General features: G+C 56.7%; 1 protein-coding gene across 1 annotated transcript in view; it reads left to right on the forward strand.

Moving 5' to 3' along the window:
* The window catches only part of LOC125686205 (telomerase protein component 1-like), a 59,850-nt gene that overhangs the window by 30,747 nt on the left and 8,537 nt on the right, over positions 1-20,566 (forward strand). The window contains exons 6-11 of the mRNA XM_048929949.1: positions 11,443-11,545; positions 13,183-13,347; positions 16,739-16,938; positions 17,016-17,157; positions 18,092-18,259; positions 18,377-18,469. Coding sequence (XP_048785906.1) covers positions 11,443-11,545; positions 13,183-13,347; positions 16,739-16,938; positions 17,016-17,157; positions 18,092-18,259; positions 18,377-18,469 — 871 coding nt within the window. The remainder of the gene's footprint in view (positions 1-11,442; positions 11,546-13,182; positions 13,348-16,738; positions 16,939-17,015; positions 17,158-18,091; positions 18,260-18,376; positions 18,470-20,566) is intronic.

Here is a 20,566-nt window from a genome sequence, read left to right on the forward strand (position 1 = left end):
CCCCAATGTCCCCACTGACCCCCAAACCCCAATGACCCCCATTATGAATGAAACCCCACTGATCCCATTGTCCCCCAATGTCCCCATTGACCCCATAACCCCAAAACCCCATTGACCCCATTATAAGTGAATGACCCCATTGTCCCTATTGCCCCCATTGACCCATTGTTCCCATTGTCCCCATTGACCCCAATGTCCCCATTGACCTCAAAACCCCACTGACCCCATTGTCCCCATTGTCCCCACTGACCCCATAGCCCCCAAACCCCAAAACCCTTTTGACCAAATGTCTTCCTTGACCCCATTGACCCCATAACCCCCAAACCCCATTGACCCCATTATGAACGAATGACCCCATTGACCCCAATGTCCCCATTGACCCCAAATCCCCATTGACCCCATTGAACCCTTTGTCCCCCATTGCCCCCAGAACCCAAAAACCCCATTGATCCCAATGACCCCAATGGTCCCCATTGACCCAGACCCCATAACCCCATTGATCCCATTATGAGCAAATGACCCCCATTGACCCCATTGATCTCATTGACCCCATTGACCCCAGTGTCCCCACTGACCCCAAAACCCCACTGACCCCATTGTCCCCAAACCCCATTGACCCCATTATAAGTGAATGACCCCATTGTCCCTATTGCCCCCATTGACCCCATTGTCCCCATTGTCTCCAAAACCCCATTGACCCCCATTGATCCCAATGACCCCAATGTCCCCACTGACCCCAAAACCCCAAAAACCCCATTGATCCCATTTTGTATCAATGACCCCACTGATTCCCAAGCCCCATTGACCCCATTGATCCCATTGACCCCATTGATCCCATTATGAGCAAATGACCCCATTGACCCCCAAACCCCAATGATCCCATTATGAACGAAAACCCCACTGATCCCATTGTCCCCAATGTCCCCATTGACCCCATAACCCCAAAACCCCATTGACCCCATTGATCCCATTGTCCCCATTGATCCCATTGTCCCCATTGATCCCAATGTCCCCACTGACCCCATAGACCCCATTGTCCCCACTGACCCCATAGCCCCCAAACCCCAAAACCCTTTTGACCAAATGTCTTCCTTGACCCCATTGACCCCATAACCCCCAAACCCCATTGATACCATTATGAGCGAATGACCCCATTGACCCCATTGTCCCCATTGACCCCAAATCCCCATTGACCCCCATTGATCCCATTGTCCCCATTGCCCCCAGAACCCCAAAACCCCATTGATCCCAATGACCCCAATAACCCCGTTGACCCCCTTTGTCCCCACTGACCCCACTGACCCCATTGACCCTAATGACCCCAATAACCCCATTGACCCCTTTGTCCCCATTGTCCTCAATTGCCCCCATTGACCCCATTGACCCCAAAACTCCATTGACCCCATTACGAATGAAACCCTATTGATTCCATTGTACCCCTTGTCTCCATTGACCCCATAATCCCCAAACCCCATTGACCCCATTATGAACGAAACCCCATTGATCCCATGGACCCCAGTGACCCCAGTGACCCCAATGACGCCAATGACTCCATCGACCCCATTGACCCCAAATAATGCCAGTGACCCCAATGACCCCATTGACCCCATTGACTCCAGTGACCTCATTGACCCCATTGACCCTAATGACCGCATTGACCCCATTGACCACAATGACCCCATTGACCCCAATGACCCCATTGACCCCCAATGACCCCATTGATCCCAGTGACCCCATCGACCCCAAAGTCCCCATTGACTCCATTGACCTCAATAATGTCACCTAACCCCAATGATCCCCATTGAACTCAATGACTCCAATGATCCCATTGACCCCAATGACCCCAGTGACCCCAATGACTCCATCAATCCCAATGACCCCATTGACTCCATCGACCCCAATGACCCCATTGCCCCCCATTGTCCCCAATGACCCCATTGACTCCATCAACCCCACTGACCCCCAAATAATGCCAGTGACCCCAATGACCCCATTAACTCCATTGACCCCAATGATGTCACCCAACCCCAATGGTCCCCATCGACCCCCAATGACCCCATTGACCCGAATGACCCATCGACGCCAAAGTCTACATTGACTCCATTGACCCCCAATGACGTCACCCAACCCCCAATGATCCCCATTGACCCCAATGACCCCAATGACATTTCTCAACCCCATTGACCCCCATTGACGCCCATGACCCCCAATGACCCCCCTCGACCCCAATGACCCCAGTGACGTCACCCAACCCCAATGACCCCATGGACCTCAGTGACCTCAATGTCCCCAATGACCCCCATCGACCCCTTAGCCCCAAAATAGAACTCAGTGACCCCAAATGATGCCAGTGACCCCAATGGCGTCACCCAACCCCAATGACCTGATTGACCCCATGACCCCAATGACCCTAATGACCCCATTGACCCCATTGACCCTAATAACCCCATTGACCCCCATTGACCCCCAATGATCCCATTGACCCCATTGACCACAATGACCCCATTGACCCCATTGACCACAATGACCCCATTGACCTGAATGACCCCAATGACCCCAATGACCCTATTTGAACCCAATGACCCCAGTGACCTCATTGACCCCAATGATGTCACCCAACCCCAATGGTCCAGATTGACCCCACTGACCCCAATGACTCCAATGACCCCTTTGACTCCATTGACTCCATTGACCCCAATGATGTCACCCCACCCCAATGACCCCAATGACCTCAATGACTCCAATGACCCCATTGACCCCATCGACCGCAGTGACCCCATTAACTCCATTGACCCCAATGATGTCACCCGACCCCAATGATATCACCCAACCCCGATGGTCCCCATCGACCCCAATGACCCCATTGACCCCAATGACCCATCGACCCCAAAGTCTACATTGACTCCATTGACCCCAATGACGTCACCCAACCCCAATGATCCCCATTGACCCCAATGACCCCAATGACCCCCTCGACGCCAATGACCCCAATAACCCCAGTTATGTCACCCAGCCCCATTGATCCCAATGACCCCAATGACCCCAATCACCCCATGACCCCAATGACCCCATTGATCCCAATGACCCCATTGACCCCAATGACCCCAATGACTCCATCCACCCCGTTGACCCCAAATTATGCCAATGACCCCCAATGACCCCAAATGATGCCAGTGGCCCCAATGATGTCATCCAACCCATTGACCCCCATTGACCCCTACGATCCCAATAACCCCATTGACCCCAATGAACCCAATGACCCAGTGATGTCACCCAACCCCAATGACCCCAATGACCCCAATATCCCCAATGACTCCCATCACCCCAATGACATCACATAACCCCAATGACCCCTGACCCTATGACCCTTGACCTCACAACCCCCAATCCCACAGCTCGTGACCCCAATGACCCCTGACCACGTCACCACCTGACCTCTGACCCCATGACCTCTGCCCCCATGCCCCCAGTGACCCCATAACCCCAACGACCCCACGGCCCCCATGACCTCAACCACCTCATAACTCCGTGACCCCCATGACGCCATGACTCCTGACCCTGTGACCTCTGACCCCATGACCTTTGACCCCACTGCAGGCAGGTGGAGCTGTGCCTGGAGGAGGTGACGCGCAGTGACATCATCGTGGGGGTCCTGGGAGAGCGCTATGGGGCGCGGGCACCAAGCCCCCCCCCACAGGTGACCCCAATGACCCCGCTGACCCCAAAGTCCCCATTGACCCCACTGACCCCAATGACCCCCAGTGACTCCAGTTGACCCCACTGACCTCAGTGTCCCCATTGATCCCATTGTCCCCATTGACCCCATTGACCCCATTCTCCCCATTGACCCCATTGACGCCACTGCCCTCACTGACCCCATTGACCCCATTAAACCCCATTGAACCCCATTGTCCCCATTGACCCCATTGCCCCCACTGACCCTATTGATCCCACTTGCCTCATTGCCTCAATGTCCCCCATTGACCCTATAATTCCATTGACCTCAAGGTCTCCCATTGACCCCATTGACCCCACTGACCCCATTGACCCCATTGTCCCCATTGACCCCAACGTTCCTATTGTTCCCAATGTCCTCATAGACCCCAATGCCCCACATTGACCCCATTGTCCCCATAGCCCCCAATGTCCCTATTGACCCCAATGTCCTCAGTCAACCTCTTTGTCCCCATTGACCCCATTGTCCCCATTGACCCCAATATCCCCACTGACCCCAATGTCCCCATAGCTCTCAATGTCCCCATTGTCCCCATTGATCCCACTGACCCCATTGTCCCCACTGACCTTAACGACCCCATTGACCCCATTGTCCCCATTGACCCCAATATTCCTGTCGACTCCAATGTCCCCATTGTCCCCATGGACTCCAGTGTTCCTATTGTCCCCATTGACCCAAATGACCCCATTGACTCCAATGACCCCATTGACTCCAATGTCCCCATTGACCCCATTGTCCCCATTGACCCCCAATGTTCCCCAGTGACCTCAATGCCCCCTATTGTCCCTGTGGATCCCAATATCCCCACTGACCCCAACGTCCCCATAGACCCCAATGTTCCCAATGTCCCTATTGACCCCATTGACCCCACTGACCCCAATGACCCCCAGTGACTCCAGTTGACCCCACTGACCTCAGTGTCCCCATTGACCCCATTGTCCCCATTGACCCCAATATTCCTGTAGACCCCAATGTCCCCATTGCCCCCATTGCCCCCACTGACCCTATTGATCCCATTTCCCTCATTGCCCCAATGGCCCCCATTGACCCTATAATTCCATTGACCTCAAGATCCCCCTTTAACCCCATTGACCCCATTGACCCCATTGTCCCCATTGACCACATTGACCCCAAGAATCCCACTGACCCCATTGTCCCCATTGTCCCCATTGACCCCATTGTCCCCACTGTCCCCATTGTTCCCACTGACCCCACTGTTCCCCTTAACCCCACTGACCCCATTGTCCCCATTGACCCCAATAATCCTATTGACCCCAATGTCCCCATTGTCCCCATTGACCCCAACGTTCCTATTGTTCCCAGTGTCCTCATAGACCCCAATGCCCCACATTGACCCCATTGTCCCCATAGCCCCCAATGTCCCCATTGACCCCAATATCCCCACTGACCCCAATGTCCCCATAGCTCCCAATGTCCCCAGTGTCTCTATTGACCCCAATGACTTCAGTCAACCCCATTGTCCCCATTGACCCCACTGACCCCACTGTCCCCACTGACCTCAACGACCCCATTGACCCCAGTATTCCTGTCGACTCCAATGTCCCCATTGTCCCCATGGACTCCAGTGTTCCTATTGTCCCCATTGACCCAAATGACCCCATTGACTCCAATATCCGCGTTGACCCCATTGACCCCAGTGTCCCCATTGAACCCATTGATCCCACTGACGCCAATGTCCCCATTGACCCCATTGTCCCCATTGACCCCCAATGTTCCCCACTGACCTCAATGCCCCCTATTGACCCAATATTGACCCCCCTATTATCCCAATATCCCCACTGACCCCAACATCCCCATAGACCCCAATGTCCCCAGTGTCCCTATTGACCCCATTGACCCCACTGACCCCATTGACCCCATTGACCCCATTGTCCCCATTGACCCCAATAACCCTATTGACCCCAATGTCCCCATTGTCCCCATTGTCCCCAATGTCCCCATTGTCCCCATTGACTCCAGTGTTCCTATTGTCCCCAATGTCCTCATAGAACCCAATGCCCCCATTGGCCCCATTGTCCCCATAGCCCCCAATGTCCCCAATGTCCCTATTGACCCCAATGACCTCAGTCAACCTCATTGTCCCCTTTGACCCCAATGTCCCCATTGACCCCATTGCCCCCATTTCCCCCATTGCCCCCGTTGTCCCCATTGACCCCATTGTCCCCATTGCCACCGTTGCACCCATTTCAACCATTGTCCCCGTTGTCCCCAATGTCCCTATTGACCCCAATGACCCCTTTGCCCCCATTGTCCTCAATGACCCCAGGGACCTCATTGACCCCATTGACCCCACAGCCCCCAAGTGTCTCCAATGTCCCTATTGACCCCAATGACCCAATGACCCCATTGCCCCCATTGTCCCCAATGACCCCAGAGACCTCATTGACCCCATTGACCCCACAGCCCCCAATTGTCCCCAATGTCCCTATTGACCCCCATTGTCCCCATTGCCCCTATTGACCCCACTGACCCCACAGGGTTTCCCCCCTGGCCGCTCAGTGACAGAACTGGAGCTGCGGATGTTCCTACAGCGCTGGAGCTCTGCCCCCGGCCCCGCCCCTGCCCTCATTTACATACGAGACCCCGCCTTCCTTCAGTAAGGACATGGGAAGGGGGCGTGGCCCTGGGCAAAAGGGGGCGTGGCCAAAAAGCCAGGGAGCACAGTGGGGGTGTGGCCTAAGTGTGGGCGTGGCCTAAAAATTGAGGGGCGTGGCTTCAACATGGAGGGGGCGGGGCTTAGGATGGGGCGTGGCCTCTACGTGGGATTGTCATCCAATCAGTGGGAGGCGCGGTTTTAATGTGGGTGGGGCCGGATTGATGAGGGGGCGGGGCTTAAAACAGGGGGCGTGGCCTCAAACTGGAGGGACATCAATGGGGACATGGGGGCCGGGGGGGCTGTGGGGTCACTGGGGACAGTGGGGTCAATAGGGGCAATGGGGGTTAATTGGGATCAATGGGGATGTGGGGACACTGGGGGACATTGGGGTCTATGGGGACATTGGGGTCAATGGGGACATTGGGGCTTATGGGGACACTGGGGAACCTTGGGGTCAATCGGGGACATTGGGGTCAGTGGGGAAAATTGGGGCCACAGGGGGGAGTGGGGACAATTGAGGATACAGGGGACATTGGGGTCAATGGGGTCGACGAGGATGTTGGGGACTTTGGGGTCAATGGGATCAGTGGGGAACATTGGGGTCAGTGGGGTCAATGGGGGCACTGGGGTCAATGGGGTCAAGGAGTACAATGGTGGCAATGGGGGCAATGGGGGAAGTGGGGTCTATGGGGTCAATGGGGACATTGGGGGCATTGGGGCCAATGGGGTCAGTGGGGCCAATGGGGTGATTGAAGTCAATGGGGACATTGGGGTCAATGGGGTCAATGGGGACATTGGGGTCAGTGGGGGCAATGGGGTCTATGGGGTCAGTGGGGCCAATGGGGTGATTGAAGTCAATGGGGACATTGGGGTCAATGGGGTCAATGGGGACATTGGGGTCAGTGGGGGCAATGGGGACATTGGGGTCAGTGGGGTCAGTGGGGACTATGGGGTCAGTGGGGTTATTGGGGTCACTGGAGGCATTGATGGCAATGGGGTCAGTGGGGAGATTAAGGTCAATGGGGTCAGTGGGGTCTATGGGGTCAAAGGGGGCAATGGGGTCAGTGGAGACATTGGGGTCAGTGCTTTCTATGGGGTGAAAGGGGGCATTGGGGGTTTTGGGGTCCATGGGGTCAGAGGGGATCTGGGGACAATGGGAGACATTGGGGACAATGGAGTCAATGGGGGACATTGGGGTCAATGGAGGACATTGGGGTCAGTGGGGTCAATGGGGCCGTGTCAATCAATATGGGGGCGTGGCCTGTCAGTGGAGGAGGCGGGGCCAAGGTGGGAGGCGGGGCTTCAAAGCGGAAGGGGCGTGGTTTGAAAAGGAAAAGGGGGCGGGGCATCGCTGAACAATGGGGTGTGATCTTTCTGGGGGGCGGGGCCTATGGGAAGAATGGGCGGGGCCACAGATGGGGGCGTGGCCTTGGGGTGGGGGGTGCGGGGCTTCCGCAGGGCATGGTCTCAAATCCCAAGGGGGCGTGGCCAGATGGTGGGGGCGTGGTCTCATAGATGGGGGTGTGGCCTTTAGGAAAAGGGGGCGTGGTTTGGGGACGCTGGGGGCGTGGCCTCCGTTGAGGGCGTGGTCTAAAGGCGGTGGGGGCGGGGCTTCAATAAACGGCGGGTTATAAAGGAAATGGGGGCGTGGTTTCCAAACGATTGGGGGGGAGGGGGCGTGGCCGGGAGGTGGGCGTGTCCCGAATCAGCCAATGGGGTGGCAGGGCGGTGCCGGAAGAGCTGCGTGGGATTTATGGGGCGGAGTCGGAAGAGGCGGCGGCCAAAATGGCGGCGCTGAAGGAGGAGCTGAAGGGGAACCCAGCAGTGGGAGCCGTCAGGAGGTGAGATGTGGGGCGGGGGGCTGTGGGGTCAGCAGAGCCCTATGGGGTCAGGATGGCCCTATGGGGTCAGGAGAGCCCTATGGGGTCAGGGTGCTCCTATGGGGTCAGCTGTGCCCTATGGGGTCAGCAATGGCCCTATGGGGTCAGCAATGGTGCTATGGGGTCAGCAGTGCCCTATGGGGTCAGGATTGTCCTATGGGGTCAGCAGTGCCCTATGGGGTCAGGATTGTCCTATGGGGTCAGCAGTGCTCTATGGGGTCAGCAGGGCCCTATGGGGTCAGCAGGGTCCTATGGGGTCAGCTGTGCCCTATGGGGTCAGGGTGCTCCTATGGGGTCAGCAGTGCTCTATGGGGCCAGCAATGGCGCTATGGGGTCAGCAGTGTCTATGGGGTCAGCAGTGCCCTATTTGGTCAGCAGTGCCCTATGGGGTCAGCAGTGTCTATGGGGTCAGCAATGGCCCTATGGGGTCAGCAGTGCCCTATGGGGTCAGGATTGTCCTATGGGGTCAGCAGTGCCCGATGGGGTCAGCAATGGCGCTATGGGATCAGCTGTGCTCTATGGGGTCTGCAGTGTCCTATGGGGTCAGGGTGGGCCTATGGGGTCAGCTGTGCCCTATGGGGTCAGGATTGTCCTATGGGGTCAGGGTGGCCCTATGGGGTCAGGATTGTCCTATGGGGTCAGGATTGTCCTATGGGGTCAGCAGTGCCCTATGGGGTCAGGATTGTCCTATGGGGTCAGGATTGTCCTATGGGGTCAGCAGAGCCCTATGGGGTCAGCATTGCTCTATGGGGTCAGCTGTGCCGTATGGGGTCAGGATTGTCCTATGGGGTCAGCAGAGCCCTATGGGGTCAGCAGAGCCCTATGGGGTCAGGGTGCTCCTATGGGGTCAGCAGTGCTCTATGGGGCCAGCAATGGCGCTATGGGGTCAGCAGTGCCCTATGGGGTCAGCAGTGCCCTATGGGGTCAGCTATGCCCTATGGGGTCAGGATTGTCCTATGGGGTCAGCTGTGCTCTATGGGGTCAGCAGAGCCCTATGGGGTCAGGGTGCTCCTATGGGGTCAGCAGTGCCCTGTGGGGCCAGCAATGGCGCTATGGGGTCAGCTGTGCTCTATGGGGTCAGCAGTGTCCTATAGGGTCAGCAGTATCTATGGGGTCAGCAGAGCCCTATGGGGTCAGCAGAGCCCTATGGGGTCAGGATGGGCCCTATGGGTTCACTAATGGCGCTATGGGGTCAGCTGTGCCCTATGGGGTCAGGATGGCCCTATGGGGTCACCCATGGGGTCCTCAGTGTCCCATAGGGGTCAGCATTGTCCTATGGGGTCACCGATGTCCTGTGGGGTCGCAAAGGTCCCCATTGACCCCACTGACCCCATTGACCCCATTGACCTCAATGACCCCAATGACCCCATTGACCCCAATGACCCCAATGACCCCATTGACCCCAATGACCTCATTGACCCCATTGACCCCAATGACCCCAATGACCCCATTGACCCCATTGACCCCACTGACCCCACTGACCCCAAGGTCCCCATTGCCCCCCAAGAACCCCCTTGTCCCCACTGACCCCATAAACCACATGGATGTCACCATTACCCCCACTGACCCCACTGCCCCCATCGCCCCCCAAGGACCCCATTGACCTACTGACCCCATAGGGCACAGCTGACCCCTATGTCCCCATTGTCCCCACTGTCCTTGTTGTCCCCATTGACCCTATGTACCCCACTGACCCCATTGCCCCTATTGACCCCAATGTCCCCACTGCCTCCAATGACCCCATTGACCCCATTGACCCCATTGTCCCCATTGACCCCATTGACCCCATTGTCCCCATTGACCCCATTGACCCCATTGACCCCATTGACCCCATTGTCCCCATTGACCCCATTGACCCCATTGTCCCCATTGACCCCATTGTCCCCATTGACCCCATTGACCCCATTGTCCCCATTGACCCCATTGACCCCATTGTCCCCATTGACCCCATTGACCCCACTGACCCCATTGACCCCATTGTCCCCATTGACCCCATTGACCCCATTGTCCCCATTGACCCCATTGTCCCCATTGACCCCATTGACCCCATTGACCCCATTGTCCCTATTGACCCCATTGCCCCCATTGACCCCATTGACCCCATTGACCCCATTGTCCCTATTGACCCCAACGTTCCCACTGACCCCATTGCCCCCATTGACCCCATTGACCCCGTTGACCCCATTGTCCCCGTTGTCCCCTCTGACCCCATTGACCCCATTGCCCCCACTGACCCCATTGCCCCCATAGACCCCAATGTCCCCATTGCTCCCCAAGGACCCCAATGACCCCATAGACCCCATTGATGTCCCCAATGTCCCCACTGACCCCATTGCCCCTATTGACCCCAATGACCCCACTGACACCAATGTCCACATTGCCCCCCAAGGACCTCACTGACCCCATAGACCCCATTGATGTCCCCACTGACCCCACTGACCCCATTGTCCCCATTGACCCCATTGACCCCATTGCCCCCATTGTCCCCATTGACCCCCGTTGACCCCATTGATGTCCCCATTGCCCCCATTGACCCCATTGACCCCAAGGACCCCACTGACCTCATAGACCCCATTGATGTCCCCAATGTCCCCACTGACCCCATTGACCCCATTGACCCCACTGACCCCATTGACCCCATTGCCCCCATTGACCCCATTGTCCCCATTGTCACCATTGACCCCCGTTGACCCCATTGCCCCCATTGTCCCCATTGACCCCTGTTGACCCCATTGCCCACTTTGTCCTCACTGACCCCATTGCCCCCATAGACCCCAATGTCCCCATTGCTCCCCAAGGACCCCACTAACCCCATAGACCCCATTGATGTCCCCAATGTCCCCACTGACCCCATTGCCCCCATTGTCCCCATTGCCCCCATTGACCCCATTGACCCCATTGACCCCATTGTCCCCATTGCCCCTATTGACCCCATTGTCCCCTCTGACCCCACTGACCCCATTGGCCCCATTGCCCCCATTGACCCCCATTGCCCCCATTGTCCCCATTGCCCCTATTGACCCCATTGTCCCCTCTGACCCCATTGACCCCCGTTGACCCCATTGCCCACTTTGTCCTTACTGACCCCATTGTCCCTATTGACCCTTCTGACCCCACTGACCCCATTGTCCCCATTGTCCCCATTGACCCCACTGACCCCATTGCCCCCATTGCCCCCACTGACCCCATTGACCCCACTGTCCCCACAGCTATCGGTGCGGTTGGGGGTCAGGTGGCCCCACAGCTCTGGAGGATTTTGTGGCCCAGGTGGTGGCCGACGTTTGGGACGTCCTGCAGCGGCACTTCCTGCACGTGGGTCACCCCATAGGCCCCACTCGTGTCCCCATTATCGGCCCCATAGACCCCAAAGTCCCCATTGATCCCAATAGCCCTGATTGTCCCCATAGACCCCATAGAACTCAGTGTTCCCAGTGTTCCCAGTGTCCCCCAGTGTCCCCATGCCCCACGCTGACCCCTGTGACCCCAAATGTCCCATATTGACCCCATCCACCCCATAGACCCCAATGTCCCCATTGATCCCAGTGTTCCTATTGACCCCAATGCCCCCCATTGACCCCATTGACCCCCATGTTCCCCCTTGGCCCCATTGACCCCACTGACCCCATTGACCCCACTGACCCCAATGCCCCTGATTGTCCCCATTGACCCCGGTGTCCCCATACACCCCAATATTCCCATAGACCAATGTTCCTATTGACCCCAATGTCCCCACAGAACCCCAGTGCCCCCCATTGACCCCTTTGACCCCAATGTCCCCTATTGACCCCATTGACCCCATTGTCCCCATAGACCCCATAGACCCCAATGTTCCCAGTATCCCCCGGTGTCCCCATGCGCCCCACTGACCCCAGTGCCCCCAAATGTCCCCCCTTCACCCCATTGCCCCCCATTGACCCCATTGACCCCATCGACCCCAATGTCCCCATTGACCCCAATGTCCCCCATTGACCCCAATGACCCCATTGACCCCAATGTCCCCATAGACCCCATTGCCCCCCATTGACCCCATTGACCCCATTGTCCCCACTGACCCCAGTGTCCCCATAGACCTCAATGTCCCCACTGACCCTAATGCCCCCCATTGACCCCAATGTCCCCATTGTCCCTATTGACCATAATGTCCCCAATGTCCCCACAGACCCCAATGCCCCAAATTGACCCCATTGAACCAATGCCCCATTGTCCCCATCGACCCCAGTGTCCCCATTGACCCCAATATTCCTATTGACCCCAATGTCCCCATAGACCTCAGTGCCCCCCATAGACCCCAATCGACCACATTGACCCCATTGCCCCAATTGTCACCATAAACCCCAATATCCCCATAGACCCCAATGTCCCCAATGTCCCCACAGATCCCAATGCCCCCCATTGTCCTTGTTGACCCCAATATCCCCATAGACCCCATTGTCCCTGTTGACCCCAATATCCCCATTGACCCCAATGTCCCCATCGACCCCAATGTCCCCAATGACCCCAATGTCCCCAATGACCCCAATGTTCCCCATTGACCCCAATGCCCCCCATTGTCCCCGTTGACCCCAATGTCCCCATTGACCCCAATGTCCCCAATGACCCCAATGTTCCCCATTGACCCCAATGCCCCCCATTGTCCCTGTTGACCCCAATATCCCCAAGACCCCAATGTCCCCATCGACCCCAATGTCCCCAGTGACCCCAATGTCCCCCATTACCCCATTGACCCCAATGACCCCATTGACCCCAATGTCCCCATAGACCCCAATGCCCCCCATTGACCTCATAGACCCCAATATCCCCATTGACCCCATTGACCCCATTGACCCCAATGTCCCCATAGACCCCAATGTCCCCACTGACCCCCACCCCCCCACATCTCCCTCCAACCTTCCCCCCCCCCCTCCTTCCCCAAACCCCTCCAGTCCTCCAATCCGCCCTCCGTCCCCCAGGGGGCGCCGCCGTCCGTTCAGGATTCCTTCCTGGCTTCCCAGCATGCCCTGGGCCCCGTCGCCAGATCCCGATTGGTGGCGGCCACGGCTGCGGCCATCCGGAGGGGGGAAGGCAACCGACTGCTGCTGACCGGGGAACCGGGAGTGGGGAGGACTGTCTTCATGGTGGGAGGGGCTAAGGGCCATATATGGGCATCGGGGGAGGGGCTTCAAGGGGCGTTTGTCCATATATGGGCATGGGGGAGGGGCTTAATAGTGACCAAGCCCATTCGTGGGAATGGAGGAGGGGCTTAAAGGGGCCTGGGTCCATATATGGGAATGGGGGAGGGTCTTAAAGGGACCGGGTCCATATATGGGCATGGGGGAGGGGCTTAATGGGGACTGGGTCTATATATGGGCATGGGGGAGGGGCTTAATGGGGTCTTTGTCCATATATGGGAATGTGGGAGGGGCTAAAAGGAGAATATATCCATATATGGGAATGAGATAGGGGGTTAAAGGGGACTGGGTCCATATATGGGCATGGGGGAGGGGCTTAATGTGGTTTGAGTCCTTATGTGGGTGTGGGGGAGGGGCTTAATGGTGACCAAGCCCATATATAAGAATAGGGGAGGGGCTTAATGGGGACTGGGTCCATATATGGGAATGGGGGTGGGGCTAAAAGGAGAATATGTCCATATATGGGTATAGGGGAGGGGCTTAAAGGGACTGGATCCATTTATGGGAATGGGGGAGGGGCTTAATGTGATTTGACTCCTTATATGGGTGTGGGGGAGGGGCTTAAGCCCATATATGGGAATGGGGGAGGGGTTTAAAGGGGTCTGGGTCCATATATGGGAATGGGGGAGGGGCTAAAAGTAGAATATGTCCATATATGGGAATGGGAGTGGGGCTAAAAGTGGGTAGAGGCCACTTAAAGCAGTCCATGTCCATATATGGGCATGAGGGGTGGGGCTTAAAGGGGCGTTTGTCCGTATATGGGCATGGGGGGAGGGCTGGAAGGGAGTGGTGCCATATATGGGCATGGGGGAGGGGCTTAAAGGGGACCAAGCCCATAAATGGGAATAGGGGAGGGGGTTAAAGGGGACTGGGTCCATATATGGGAATGGGGGAGGGACTTAAAGGGGGCCAAGCCCATATATGGGAATGGGGGAGGGGCTAAAAGTAGAATATGTCCATATATGGGAATGGGAGTGGGGCTAGAAGTGGGTAGAGGCCACTTAAAGCAGGCCTTGTCCATATATGGGCATGAGGGGTGGGGCTTAAAGGGGCGTTTGTCCGTATATGGGCATGGGGGGAGGGCTGGAAGGAAGTGGTGCCGTATATGGGCATGGGGGAGGGGCTTAAAGGGGACCAAGCCCATAAATGGGAATGGGGGGAGGGGCTAAAAGGAGAATATGTCCATATATGGGTATAGGGGAGGGGCTTAAAGGGGACTGGATCCATTTATGGGAATGGGGGAGGGGCGTAATGTGATTTGAGTCCTTATATGGGTGTGGGGGAGGGGCTTAAGCCCATATATGGGAATGGGGGAGGGGCTTAAAGGGGACTGGGTCCATATATGGGAATGGGGGAGGGGCTTAAAGGAGAATATGTCCATATATGGGAATGGCAGTGGGGCTCGAAGTGGGTAGAGGCCACTTAAAGAAGGCCGTGTCCATATATGGGCATGGGGGAAAGGCTTGAAGGGGCGCTTGTCCATATATGGGCATAGGGGGAGGGCTGGAAGGGAGTGGTGCCATATATGGGAATGGGGGAGGGGCTTAATGGGGACCAAGCCCATGCGTGGGAATGGGGGAGGGGCTTAAAGGGACCGGGTCCATATATGGGCATGGGGGAGGGGCTTGCTGGGGACCGTGTCCATATATGGGAATAGGGGAGGGGCTTAATGTGGTTTGAGTCCTTATGTGGGTGTGGGGGAGGGGCTTAATGGTGACCAAGCCCATATATAGGAATAGGGGAGGGGCTTAAAGGGGACTGGGTCCATATATGGGAATGGGGGAGGGACTTAAAGGGGGCCAAGCCCATAAATGGGAATGGGGGGAGGGGCTAAAAGGAGAATATGTTCATATATGGGTATAGGGGAGGGGCTTAAAGGGGACTGGATCCATTTATGGGCATGGGGGAGGGGCTTAATGTGATTTGAGTCCTTATATGGGTGTGGGGGTGGGGCTTAAGCCCATATATGGGAATGGGGGAGGGGCTTAAAGGGGACTGGGTCCATATATGGGAATGGGGGAGGGGCTTAATGGGGACCAAGCCCATATATGGGAATGGGGGAGGGGCTTAAAGGGGACCAAGCCCATATATGGGAATAGGGGAGGGGCTTAATGGGGGGGCAAGCCCATATATGGGAATGGGGGAGGGGCTAAAAGGAGAATATATCCATATATGGGAATGAGATAGGGGGTTAAAGGGGACTGGGTCCATATATGGGAATGGGGGAGGGGCTTAATGGGATTTGAGTCCATATATGGGAATGGGGGAGGGGCTTAAAGGAGAAGGTGTCCATATATGGGCATGGGAGTGGGGCTAGAAGTGGGTAGAAGCCACTTAAAGCAGGCCGTGTCCATTTATGGGCATGAGGGGGAGGGGCTGGATGGGAGCAGTGCCGTATATGGTGTGGGGGAGGGGCTTAATATGATTTGAGTCCATATACGGGCATGAGGGAGGGGCTTAGAGGGGACTGGGTCCTTATATGGGCATGGGGGAGGGGCCTTAAAGGGGACAGGTTCATATATGGGCATGGGGGAGGGATTAAAGGAGACTGTGTCCATATATGGGCATGGGGGAGGGGCTTAAAGGGGAATGCATCCATATATGGGCATGGGGGAGGGGCTTAATTTGGATGGAGTCCACGCATGCGCATGAAGGAGGGGCTTAAAGGGACTTTGTCCTTATATGGGCATTGGGGGAGGGGCTTTAAAGGGGGCTGAGTCCATATATGGGCATAGTGGAGGGACTTAATGGGGGGTCTTTGTCCATATATGGGAATAGGGGAGGGGCTTAAAAGAGACAGTGTTCATATGTGGGCAGGGGGGTGGGATTTAAAGGGGGCTGAGCCCATATATGGGCACGGGGGAGGGGCCAGAAGGGAGTGATACCATATATGGGGATGGGGGAGGAGTTTAAAGGGGACTGGGTCCATATATGGGCATGGGGGAGGGGCTTAAAGGGGACTGGGTCCATATATGAGCATGGGGGAGGGGCTGGAAGGGAGTGATACCATATATGGGAATGGGGGAGGAGTTTAAAGGGGATTGTGCTCATATATGGGCAAGGGGGGGAGGGGCTTAGAGGGGACTGAGTCCATTTATGGGCATGGGGGGAGGGGCTTAAAGGATTGTGACCATATATGGGCATGGGGGAGGGGCCTGAAGGAGACTGGATCCATATATGGGCATGGAGGAGGGGCCTTAGAGGGGGATGATCCCATATACGGGTATGGGGGAGGGGCTTGTGACCATATATGGGCATGTAGGCGGGGCTATGAGGGTCCATATGGGCAGGGATAAAGCAGCCATTGGCCCATATATGTCCGTAACCCCGCCCACAGGCAGCCCTGATTGGTGCCCTGCAGCAAGACCCGCCCCCTTCTGCCTCCAAGCCCCTCCCCCAGTGCCTGGTAGCCTATCACTTCGCATCCGCCCGCCCCGACCAATCAGACGCCAGGGTGGCCCTCGCTCAACTCTGCGCCCGATTGGAGGAGCTGCTGGGCAAGGCAAGCCACGCCCCTTCGGAAGGATCCACCTATCAGTGAGCGCCACCCCTCCCCTTTAGCCCCGCCCACAACGGCGGCCGGCTCCGCCCACCCATTCGTGTCCCGTGAGCAGGGAGCTGAGGCCACGCCTCCTGGCGCTCTTGGCCACGCCCCCTCCGAAGGGGCGGCGCCTGGCGCTGCTGATTGACGACGCCCACTTCCTGCACGTGGGCGGGACCGAGCGATCCGATTGGCTGCCGCCGGCCGTGCATCCGGTGAGAGATGGGGGGGGAGGGGGGGGGCGGGGTTAACGAGGAGGGGGTCTGGTGGGGGGGGGGGAATTTTAGGGGATTTTGGGGGGATTTGGGGCATTTTGGGGGGTTTGGGAAATTTTGGGGGGTTTTATGGGGTTTCAGGAGCATCTTAGGGGGATTCTTTGGGATTTTGGGGGCATTTGGGGAGATTTCTGTGGATATTTGAGGATTTGAGGGGAATTTGGGGTTTTTGGGGGGGATTTTGGGGGGATTTTGTGGGGATTTGGGGGCATTTTGGGCCATTTTGGGGGATTTGGGGTTTTTGGGGGGGGGGATTTGGGGGATTTTGGGGGATTTTATGGGGATTTTGGGGGATTTTTGGAGATTTTGGGGGATTTTTGTGGATATTTGAGGATTTGGGGGGAGATGGGGGGATTTGGGAGATTTTAGGGGATTTTGTGGGTTTTGAGGGTTTTCTTGGGGGATTTTGGGGGTTTATGGGGTTTCAGAGGGATTTTAGTGGGATTTTAGGGGATTTTTTGGGATTTTGGGGGCATTTTTGGGGATTTTTGTGGATATTTGAGGATCTGAGGGGAATTTGGGTTTTTTTGGGGTGATATTTGAGGATTTTGTTGGATTTGGGGGCATTTGGGGGAATTTGGGGGCAATTTAATGGGATTTCCTGCCTTTTTGGGGTTATGGGGGGGATTTTGGGGTGGATTTTGGGGGATTTTGGGGGATTTTTGAGGTTTTTGTGTGAATTTTGGGGCATTTCTGTGGATTTCTGTGGATTTTTGGGGATCCTTTGGCACCCGGTCGGATTTTGAGGGGATTTTTGGGTTTTTTGCCGTGAATTTTGGGCCCCATTTTGCGTCATTAAGCGGCACCAACAGCAGCTCGATGAATCCCGGCTCCTGATTGGCTGCCGCTAAGCCCGCCCCTTTTCTCCTTACAGCGCGTCTCATTGGTGCTCAGCGCCCCGGCCACGACAATCCCCGCCCATTTCCCGGAAGTAGGCGGGGCTTGGACGCCCCTCCCCCTCCGCCCGCTTCCCCCCCCTGAGCGCGCCGATCTCCTGGGGGCGGAGCTTCGCCGTTGGGGGCGGAGCTTGGAGCGGCGCTACGTGAGTGGCCGAGCCCTTTTTGACCATTTGCATAAGCCACGCCCTCCCCCCCCAATGCCTTCTCTTCCGCCGCCATCTTGGGGGCGGGGCTTGACGCACGCTCCTCCCGACCAATAGGTGAGCGCCGTGCTGGGGAAGGGCGGGGCCAAGCTGCCGCTGTATCAGCGCCTCCTATTGGCCGAGCTGAGAGCCTTCGCCCGCTATGAGGATGTAAGCCACGCCCACTTCTGGCACACGTGGGGACCCCATAAAACCCCATGGGGACCCATAGGGACACATAGCGACCTATAGAGACCCATAGAGACCCATAGAGACCCATAGAGACCCATAGAGACCCATAGGGAACCATAGAGACCCATAGAGACCCATAGAGACCCATAGAGACCCATAGAGACCCATAGGGAACCATAGAGACCCATAGAGCCCCATAGAGCCACATAGAGACCCATGGAGACCCATAGAGACCCATAGAGACCCCACCAAGTCCCATAGAGCCCCAGAGAGCCCCATAGAGACCCATAGAAACCCATAGGGACCCATAGAGACCCATAGAGACCCATAGAGACCCATCGGGACCCATCGGGACCCATAGGGACCCATAGGGACCCATGGACACCCATAGAGCCCCATAGAATGCATAGAGCCCCATAGAAACCCATAGGGACCCATAGAGACCCACAGAGACCCAATAGAGACCCATACAGACCCATAGTGACCCCAAAGAGACCCATAGTGCCCCATAGAGACACATAGAGACCCCACCGAGTCCCATAGAGCCCCATAGAGCCCCATAGAGCCCCATAGAGACCCATAGGGACCCCATAGAGCCCCATAGAGACCCATAGAGCCCCATAGAGACCCATAGAGACCCATGGAGACCCATGGAGTCCCAATAGAGACCCATACAGACCCATAGTGACCCCAAAGAGACCCATAGTGCCCCATAGACCCCCATAAAGATCCCATAGAGCCCCATAGAGACCCCATAGGGACCCACAGAACCCCATAGAGACCCATAAAACCCCATAGAATGCAGGGAGCCCCACAGAGTACCATAGGAACCCCATAGAGACCCCATAGAGCCCCATAGTGACCCCATAGAGCCCCATAGTGACCCCATAGAGACCCATAGACACCATAGAGAACCATAGAGACCCCATAGATCCCCATAGAGACCCATAAAGACCCATAGAGCCCCATAGAAATCCATAGAGACCCGACTGAGTCCCATAGAGCCCCACAGAGCCCCACAGAGCCCTATAGAGCCCCATAGAAACCCATAGGGACCCATAGAGCCCCATAGAGCCTCATAGAGCCCCATAGGGAACCATAGAGAACCATAGAAACCCATAGAGAGTCCATAAAACCCCATAAAGCCCCATAGAGACCCATAGAGACCCATAGTGACCCCATAGACCCCATAGGGACCCATAGGAACCCAAAGAGACCCACAGAGCCCCAATAGAGACCCATAGGGACCCATAGAGAATCATAGAGACCCCATAGAGACCCCATAGAGCCCCATAGAGACCCCATAGAGCCCCATAGAGCCCCATAGAGCCCCATAGAGGCCCCATAGAGACCCATAGAGCCCCATAGAGCCCCATAGAGACCCATAGAACCCCATAGACCCCATAGAGACCCATAGAACTGCATAGACCCCATAGAGACCCCTCAGTTGCACCCTCAGTCACTCCCCCCCCCCATCCCGGAAGTGCCACCCCTACCCCCCCCATCCCCAATCCTTATCTTTGCCCCCCCCCCATCCAGGAATTGCTGAATTTTGCCCCGCCCCTCATCCCGGAAGTGCCAGCCTTAGCCCCGCCCCCCAATCCCCCCATACCGGAAGTGCTGCACATTTCCCACCCCACTCCCATCCCAGAAGTGCTGACCTTAGATCTCCCCCCCCCCATCCCGGAAGTGCCACCTTTAGCCACGCCCCCCACCCCCCCAATCCGGAAGTGCTGAGCTTTTCCCACCCGACCCCTATCCCGGAAGTGCCGACCGTAGCCCCGCCCCCCATCCCGGAAGTGCTGCACTTTTCCCATCTCTCCCTTATCCTGAAAGTACTGACGTTTGCTCCGCCCCCCGTCCCGGAAGTGCCACCTTTAGCCACACCCCCAAAACCCCTATACCGGAAGTGCTGCACCTTTAGCCACACCCCCCAACCCCAATCCGGAAGTGCTGAGCATTTCCCACCCCATCCCCATCCCGGAAATGCTGGATTTTGCCCCGCCCCACATCCCGGAAGTGCCAGCCTTAGCCCCACCCCCCAATCCCCCTATACCGGAAGTACTGCATATTTCC

This window comes from Lagopus muta, chromosome 33, assembly GCF_023343835.1.
Source record: "Lagopus muta isolate bLagMut1 chromosome 33, bLagMut1 primary, whole genome shotgun sequence".
Taxonomy (NCBI): domain Eukaryota; kingdom Metazoa; phylum Chordata; class Aves; order Galliformes; family Phasianidae; genus Lagopus; species Lagopus muta.